Consider the following 9211-nt stretch of genomic DNA (forward strand, 5'->3'; position numbering starts at 1 on the left):
TCATTTTTATGGCTTCATAGTTTTTTTATTTATTTATCAATGTATTATTGCAGCTCCACATTCACACAGCTTTAATTTAAGTGTCTTGCCATGTTTATCGTATTGGTTTGGCCCTGTGCTAAGAACTGACACAAAAAACTTCCCCTCATAGGGATAAATAAAGCTGTATTGAACTAAACATTACACACAACAGTAGGCAGCATACTATACATTTACACAGGCCGATACTTCAGTCAGACAAAGTGTGTTATATGCTGGTAAATACGCTGCAATCCCAGGGGAACACAAACACTCAGGGGGTAGGGGAGCGAAGACTAATAAGAGTATGTGATAATTTTGTGGTTAGGTGCAGGGTAAGAGTGCCATATCAAAAAAGGCACAAATCTTCATCCAAAATGGTGACACAGTTATTGGAATAAACAAGAAACTCACAATAGAAAAACAATAGAGTTGATTATTTTCAGAAAACAGTGAGACATTTCTAATTTGTGTTTAAATGTACTGTATATCTATGAACATTAAGTTTCTTTAAAAATATATATATATTTAAAAGACCCTAAAAATTCTCTTCACTCTACTTAGTGAAGCAAAATCTCTTCCGGATGTGTTGACTACTTGCTCTTACTCACAATGGGACCTTTTACTCCAGGTGGTCCTGAAAATAAAGCCACCTAAGACATATCCTATCCCACCCCACACTATCTGGCCTAACAATCATGCTAACCCCCCTAGTCTTACAGAGACATTTCTTGTTCTTTCTAAATTGGCACAGCAATTACTTACCATGCTCCACACTAAACATGGCCCACCATGTGTGAGTAGCTTCTACTCACGTTTCTTTGAGGTGGTGCAGTCTGACTCTGTTTATGTTTGGAGGGAAATGATAGGCTACGCTGCATGGTTTTGAGCTCCAACTGCCTTTTAAAACAAACAAGAACTTCGGGAGTCATGAGATTACATGAGAATATTCTCAGCCATGACTTATTTCTTTTTAATTGAGATGTACGGGGGCAAACACTCGAGCATTATCAACTATGATGTTTGCATGATTACATACAACATCTGGCAAGAAAAATGCACCAGACTGTTTGCTAGAAATTTTTCTATAAAATGCAATTAACATAATTTAGTTCTTCAGGGATTTTAATGTGTGACAGTTTGTACTCCTGGATAAGCATGAACATCATTGTCAACATGTCAGGCCCTTGGCCCTTGCTTTCTCCAGACAGCCATAACTGTTGTCGTTGCTGCTCTCTTCCTCCTCCCCATTTAAGTTTTGTTCAGTCAACTGCTTTTAAAAAAAAACCTGAATTCCCCCTTTGTCTGCTTAGCCAATAAATAGCAGGAGGGACTCTCAGCTTCAGCAGTCCCACTCTACTCTTCTTACACTCGGCATCCATCTGACACCATGTGGACCAGCACTATGCTGCTACTCCTCGCCTGCTGCCTTTGGTCAGCTGAGGCTCAGAGTGAAGGCAGTAGGAGACAAAGCATCTGGGATGATCAAATCACATTTCACACCAAAGTCAAGGACCTGTGCACCATGATCATCACTGGTCACGGGGAATACACGAGGCTGAGGCTGTCTTGCCAGGGAAGCAAACGCACCTACTGGTGTGAATACGTCGGCAAGCCTTACACCTGCAGCTCCTACAACAAAAACCCTCGTCACTACTTTGTCCAGATGATGTGGGGCCTCAGAAAGCTCTACAATGCCTGCCAGGGACCAAGGCAGATCCAACCTCATATGTGCAGGAAGGCAACTAATGACTCTCAGATGGTTTTCTCATCTGCTTCCTTCTCCCGGTCATCGCCTGAAGATCCTTCTAGGTCAGGAACAAGACCACCAGCACGGTCTCCAAGACCTCAACCTCGTCCTGCCCCTACAAGGCCTGATTCAGCAAGGCAAGCTTCCACAAAAAACATTCGAGTGACACCAAGAGTAAAAACAACAAAGACAACCAGTCCACAACCAACGACACCTCCAGCGGAGAGCAAGGCTAAGAAGATGGCTCGGCAGTACTGCTGGAGATCCCTTCAAGGCATCTGTTCTTACGTCATTGGTTTGTTTCGGAATTAACAAGGAAGGTGAGCAGCAGTATTCTTCATTAACATTGATTATATTGTTTATGACCAATGTAAAGCTACTTTAGTGGAATGAGGCATTCTGTGTATGTAAATCAAGCTTGCCGTTAGCATTCATTTGCAAAATGCAAACTTCTCTCTTTTTTTGCTCAGAATATTACTGATGATAATTTACAACTGTATATGCACTCCCCCCTCTGTTATATTCACAGATTAACAATTCTGATGAAGATAACTTCTGATGTCTGCTTAAAGTGGTCCTAGGAGGGAACTTCCAGATGAGAAATTTGTTCATCCGTGGTGGAAGAACTGCAGCGCTCTCTTCAGGGAAAGCATGGTACTGCTGCGACATCCAAAGCACGATTTCTAAGTGAACCTTACATGTGTTATCTTCCAAATGTCACAGCTGGAAAAACTCCCTAACTGCTTAATTGTGAAGAATAAATATTTTGCAAAACAGTAGGCTATGAAGCACATGTATGAAATTGTACTATGTTCGAGTTTAACTTGTGAGAGGGTTTCTGCAAGTGCACAAACTTTTACAACAATATATGAGCCCAAGATAGAGGAGACAGGCAACTCATTCTTGTCACTTATATGTATTTGTTTGTATTATGTTTGTTTACTTGTATATAATCTACTTACATCACTTAATATGACCTTGAATATTACACTGTTTAGAAAGACCAAGGTTTATTTTGGTCTGAAAAAGTCAGTGGTTTCTGTACTGATTTATTTGACAGAAACAAATATAATGAATGTGAAAATTGTATTACAAAAATAAACATTATTCTTGATTATTCTGTGTTGATCAGCTCAATGTTATTGCTCCTTCTTGACGATAAACAAAACTACAAAAATCGTGCAAGAAAGTGAAATGTATTGAATTTAGTGACATTTGCAAAAAAGAAAAGGCAAAAATAATAACAATATTGAAAACCACTGCTATACTATATCATTATGTTTTTAAAAAAAATCATCATCATAATTACCATGAAACAGTGGAAATACCTGCTACACCATACTTGGCCGTTGGGTACCACTGTTGCTCATGTTAAGCAGACCATCAAGTTCAATCAGGCAGTGATTTTCTCCTGCAAGGAAACTGGCTCATTTCAAGATATTTCAAGTCATTTTATCTTTGACACTCTGTACTAACAGACGGTCCAGTGAAGGTCTTAAAAAACCCAGAGTTAGTTTTGTTAAACATAACAGATTAAAAATGAAGTTATCATAAAACACGTGTGACTGAAGCATGCAGCACAATCTGCCAAAACAGATTTAATCCTGATATATCAACATACATCTGGTAAGTGTTTGCATGTTTTTACAAACATACCAGTTTAAAGAATAAAGAACTGAAGAAGTCCTTTGGATGAGGGACGAAACGTCTTCCAGTCTCTTCAACCAAGTCCAGTTGCCCTTGACTTTAACCTTCGTTGCATACCAGTTTAAAGTCTTTTTCATTTTCTTAATTTAAATAAATCAGTTAAAGGCCCGAAATAAGATGTCACAGTCCATGCAATAGTGAGGGAGACTAGTGTAAGCACTTTTTAAAAGTGAAATTATCTCATTGTGCAGGCTGTTAAGAAGACTTTTATTTTGGTGATAGTATTTTATTTGATTTCACCAGAATAAGTTTATTAATTGAAAGAAATGTTAAAAAAATACATCACAAGCTTCTACAATGGCAATTATCTCTTAGTTTGAGCTTGATCAAAATACCAAAAATGATTTCACAGGCAATTTGGCTCAAGATATCCGTGAACTTTTTCCTTGGCTGACTAGTGTGAACTCAACAAACTTTTTAAGCCCTCCAATCATGCTGTGTGTGTGTGTGTGTGTGTGTGTGAAGGGGAGGGCTGAATCTGCAGCAACATACTGCAGCTGCAGGGAAAGGGGACTCTCAGCTCTCAGTGTCAGGAGTGTAAACCAAAGTTTACTCTGAAAGCTGCAGGTAAGTTTCATCTGTATTGATGCTTGATGACTAATCACTTTGATATTAGTAGGACTTGTAGTGTGTGTACATGGTAGCTGATACTTACTTCACTACCTTCTTTATGATATATCAGCTTCATGTTCTTTAATGTTTAATGTTACAGTGAATTACACACGGTACTTATCTAATTAAATTCATCATATTTTTCCTATTATTTACCATATAATGTTACTATAGAGTGTGTGTCTGCATTGTCTTTTTTTTACTTTCTATGCTATCACTACATTCATGTCACCCTTTACTTTGATTGCTTCATAGGTTATATCCTTTTATTTTATAAAGGTTTGGGGCTATTTATTCATATCTCTCATTGCACTGTAACTCTTTATTCCTCTGTTCATTATGATTTGTTCCTTTATATCTTATTATCTTTTACTTTATTTCACTCTTGTAAAAGCCAATTTATATATTGTTTTATGTCTTTTTTTAATATCTTAATGTGAAGGACTTATTTTGGTAATTTTTGCCATAAAAGAGTTAACTGTCTTCATCTAACTATCTTTAGCCTTGAGTACCCACATAATGCTTCTGTAAGTAAAAGAGTAATTTCCTTCTAAAACATAGGGGATTTTAATGATTCTTTTGTCAAAGGGAAATGAAAGGGATTTGAGATTAGATATCTAAATCTGAATGTATCCCTCTTGCAGGGTGTGTTCTGCTGGTTTCATGGCTCTCCTCACCAATGTCGCCATCCTGCTTATTCTGGCTTGTATTTCCCATCAGCTGATGTTGAGCAGCTGTCAGAAAAGCCAAGGGAGGAGGGGACGGGGGATGGACAGAAGACAAGACAGGACCAAGCCAGGGCTAAAGGTGGGCCGTCAACCCAAATCTGTCTCTGCCCAGCCCATTAAGGGCAAAATGGTTACCAAAGACAAGTCAGAGTGTACCTGGGAAGCGACAGGTGAGGACCTCTTCATTCTCAGTGTCAGCTGCAAGAAGAGAGACAGGAGCTTCAGCTGTGAGTATGTCTCCAGACCAGCTGTTTGTCCCCAGTACTCTTCCAATGTCAATCTTTACTGGAAGCAAATCGCCAGGGCACTGAAGAAGCAAAAGAATTTGTGCCAGGACAGTCGTGCTTTGGTCAGGGCGGGCATGTGCAGAAGAGCTGCCAGAGAAGCTAATTTCAGACTCCATAATGCACAGAGAAAGACTGACTCGCCTTCCATCCCACTGCCCACACCCAGAGCTGTCAAATCCTGTCAACCTGATAACAAGAAGCGAGCAGAGGAGTACTGCAACGACTCCTGGTCGAGTGTTTGCACCTTCTTTTTCACTATGGTGCAGGATTATGATTGCTGAGAATGAAAAAGTGCAAAGGTGAAATAAATTCAGCTCTCTACATGTCTAATTATACACACTTTAAAGAAGAAAGATGTAATCTATTCTCACAGAATAATTTTAGTATTCTATGTAGATTTCACACTTGAAGTATTTCTTCAAATTGTTAATAGTGGTTCTAGCCCTTAATAAATACCTTTTTTATCTAGTTAATGTTGCTCTATGATTCGTTAATTTGGGAGAAATGTATTAGTGATAACTTGATTTTAAAAAGAATACCTTGATTGTTGCCTCTTGTAACCACACATACACAACTTAAGCACAGATATCCTGCATGCCCCTCTCCATTTTTGTGTCTAGTCACCACAACTTCATGTGATTTCATTTAAAGGCATGTTTTCCATCATACTTACTTGATTTTGAAAAGAAGAATTACTTAAATAAGATCACCTTGTTGTCCTTTTAAAACAATTTAATTTATGTCGAAACCCCTTTCATTCTTCTCCAAATGTGTGTGCACTGTCCTGCCGCAGGCATTTGCTGGGAGATTAGCAGTTTGAGCATGTTGGGTATTGACACAGTAATTTAATCAGAGGCAGTGTGATTTTTTAGACGCCTTGGCCTGCATACTTTGGTACTGACCTGCCTCTGAATCCACATTCTCAGTATGAAAACATTAAAACATCACATGCTTAACTTGCAAAATCAGTGTTCATAAATTTAATCCACTAAAAGCCAGTGGTGGAGGAAGCATTCAAATCATCTAAATAAAAGTAAAAATACCACAATATGAAAATACTCAAATACAAGTAGTCATGCATTCAAAGTTTCACTTAAGTAAAAGTACACTAAGTATTAGCAACAAAATGTACTTAAAGTATCAAAAGTATATACTTCATATACTTTTGGTAGTTTAACATGTCGCAATGAATCTAACTGATCATAAGTTTCTTTTGTAAAATCTTGAGTTAATGTAGTGAAATGAAAAGTACAGTATTTCTCTATGAAATGTAGTGAAATAAAGTAGCATAAAGTAAAGTCCCTTCAACTCAGGGGCAGATAAAATGGCATCAGTGTAACTAGTGACCATAATCAATGTTTGGGAAAATTAAGGAAAAATACACGAATCCTGTAACACTTCCTCACTGCTTGTTTGTTAAGTCTATTTCTCTGTTTCAGATTTTACATGTGTTGTTTGTTTAGTATATGTGTATTCTTTCTGACATTAACAGGACCAATAGTTGATGAAATAATGCAATATAATGTCAGGATTAGGCTAAAGTGTCAGTAGCGACATTCAGCAATCATACAGAGATTTTTACCTAAGAGGCAGACACCACTTTCTCCACAGACCAGAACAAACCAGCCTCAGGACATGTTGCATTTTGGGAAAAGGGACTCATTTTGTCTTGATGATTTCAGCTTCATCTCCTGCTGTAACATAATGTATTACCCACAGCTAAAATCCATCAAGTTCAGACTCTCAGCAGGTTGCATTCTGGGCCATGTAGGAAATTCTAATGGTAGATGAGGCAGACTAAAGCAATGTGGCTGCAACAAAAAAGAATATAGAGGGCAGTCACAAAACAACTGCAGGAATGCAGTGAATATAGAAGTATATTTAGGAGGTGTTTTGAAAGCTTTTTAAGCACCAGCTGCTGAAAACACAAGACACATTTCAGTAATCACCTGAATGCTCTGTGCTGCTACATTCTGCTCCATTAGGATAGTAAATATGTTGAATGAAAATACATTAAATTAAGTGCTGTCCAACTGTATAGTGTATATCTCAGTGAGTGGACAAAATGGGTCACCCATGCATTAGGTTACTGTAGCTCATCCAGTACAGAATGAAAGTGTTGTGTGTGTGAATTATCTAGCTAATGGTGTTCTGGAAGCAGAAATGTTCTCAGTCCCTGTATGCGGCTCAGTTAAATACACAATCCTCAGAACATTTAAAGCAGCAATTTAAAACAAATACATTTTGATTTTAGATACTTTGATGTACCTAAAATCAATGATTTTTTTTGGTGGTTTTTAGTAGAAGCTGATTGACAACCTCCATTTTCCCATTCCTTCACATGTTGCATTGTGGTACAAGAGCTAAAATAAACTCTTGAAGTGCTCCAAACATTAACAGTGTGTATTTATTTTTTTGTGCTACAGAATTTAGAAAACATTGTCAGTTTTTACTGTTATCCTGTCACTATGTCAGTAGACAGGTTGTATCACCTGAGAGCCCTCTGTGGTGCTGAGCTGGCCATCACCATGTAGTGGTTGCATCCCCACCAGGGTTGAATTCCCATTCATTTGAAACATTTTAAAGGTTATTTCACATCCATTGTTATTAGAAGAACATCTATGACAACACAGCAATAAACCCTGATATTACCAGAGATTTAATAATCAATTTAAAAACCGTTTATTTATGTATTGGTATTACCATGATCAGATGAAATAAAAAGGCAAATCTTAGTTGCAGGTCTATGACGGGACACACAGGCTGTGGTCAAAAAGTCTTTTTTTGCTTAAGAAGGTTCCTAACTGAGTGAAGTGACACTGAAGTATTGAAGTGGTAGCCATTATGCAGTCAGATTCTCTTAGCCCCTTGGTTGTCTTTTCCTAATTCCTTATGAATTCTACCTCACATATTTCCTTGACCTCATGACCTTTTCCATTGAGGTCAAGAAAAGTGGTAAGGAAAGGACGTTTTTTTGACTGCAGATAAACTGGTCTTCCGCATAAAGCTCTGATGTCCAAGCTATGGAAAGCCCAGAATGCTAAAAACATGTGAAATTTACAATGCATGACTTCAGGCGTGAATTTCTAATTTTTTTGGCATCCTTGGCTTTCCATACTCCCTGACTTCCAAACCTGTAGTTTCCCTTTTACTATATAAAGAACACACAAATTCTTGCATTGGCACTGAACGTTGGCATTGGACATAAATCGTGATATGTAGAATTGTCCAATTTGTATATAATTCCCAGAGACACTGGAGTAGGAAAAAAGTATTGCTGTTATCCTTCATATTGGTAAGTAATTATTTAGGACTGAATCAAGACTGTCAGATTGGTAAAAAAAAAAGTAAGTCCTTCAGTTGACTGAGAAGCTGGGAAGTTGGGAAACAATTTTGTGTGTTTCTGCTAAACACCTAGTTAGTTTAATGTTTCAGGTGTTTCACTGTGGGTGGTGTGGGACTTAGTGGTGGCCTGACTGCCTGTGGCTACTGATTGGCTGAAAGATGTGGGTTTTGGTCAAACAGAAAGCAGGGAGAACGCACCCCAGCACTACTGACGATAAGGAGATTTGTGTGTGTGTGTGTGTGTGTGTGTGTGTGTGTGTGTGTACAAACAGGCTTACATGCAATTGTGAATGCCTTTGTATGTGTGTGAATGGGCATTTGCTTTGTAAAGAGCTGTAAGATGGTTGGAGCCAAGATTACAAAGAACTTAAGGGAATTAATGAAACACCACAAATATTACATTGTTAGTGTGAAATGAGACTGATAAGTGTGTGGTGTAACCAATAAATCAGCATCCACCAGGACTCTGACTGCAACATAAAGTGGCCTATAACTGACCAAGTCACATAAAATAGCCTACTAAATTGGAGAAAAAATACTACTTCATAATTTTTTATTTGAGAATACAATTAAATGTGATACTGGAGGCTGGTGACAAGTGATTTATGACAGTCAGAATTTGCAGCCACTGGCCACAAAACCCCTAAGTCATTCTTACAGATTACCAACTGTATCAACCAGCCAACCTGTAGAAATATTATAGGGATGTTTTATTAAAGCACAGTGGAGATCTTAGCAAGTGGAAGACAACCATGTAGGACTTG

At 38.1% G+C, this 9211-nt stretch overlaps 2 protein-coding genes across 2 annotated transcripts; both read left to right on the forward strand.

The window, feature by feature from the left end:
- Positions 1-582: 582 nt before the first annotated feature.
- Positions 583-2885, forward strand: fgfbp2a (fibroblast growth factor binding protein 2a). Its single transcript, XM_046031004.1, has 2 exons — positions 583-2088; positions 2298-2885. The coding sequence occupies exon 1, from the start codon at positions 1409-1411 to the stop codon at positions 2078-2080; it is 672 nt and encodes a 223-aa protein (XP_045886960.1). The 5' UTR covers positions 583-1408; the 3' UTR covers positions 2081-2088; positions 2298-2885.
- Positions 2886-3796: 911 nt separating this feature from the next.
- LOC123958060 (fibroblast growth factor-binding protein 1-like) lies at positions 3797-5517 on the forward strand. The gene is made up of 2 exons (XM_046031236.1): positions 3797-4042; positions 4732-5517. The coding sequence occupies exon 2, from the start codon at positions 4751-4753 to the stop codon at positions 5381-5383; it is 633 nt and encodes a 210-aa protein (XP_045887192.1). The 5' UTR covers positions 3797-4042; positions 4732-4750; the 3' UTR covers positions 5384-5517.
- Positions 5518-9211: the final 3694 nt, after the last annotated feature.

Source organism: Micropterus dolomieu, linkage group LG19 (assembly GCF_021292245.1).
Source record: "Micropterus dolomieu isolate WLL.071019.BEF.003 ecotype Adirondacks linkage group LG19, ASM2129224v1, whole genome shotgun sequence".
Classification (NCBI taxonomy): Eukaryota; Metazoa; Chordata; class Actinopteri; order Centrarchiformes; family Centrarchidae; genus Micropterus; species Micropterus dolomieu.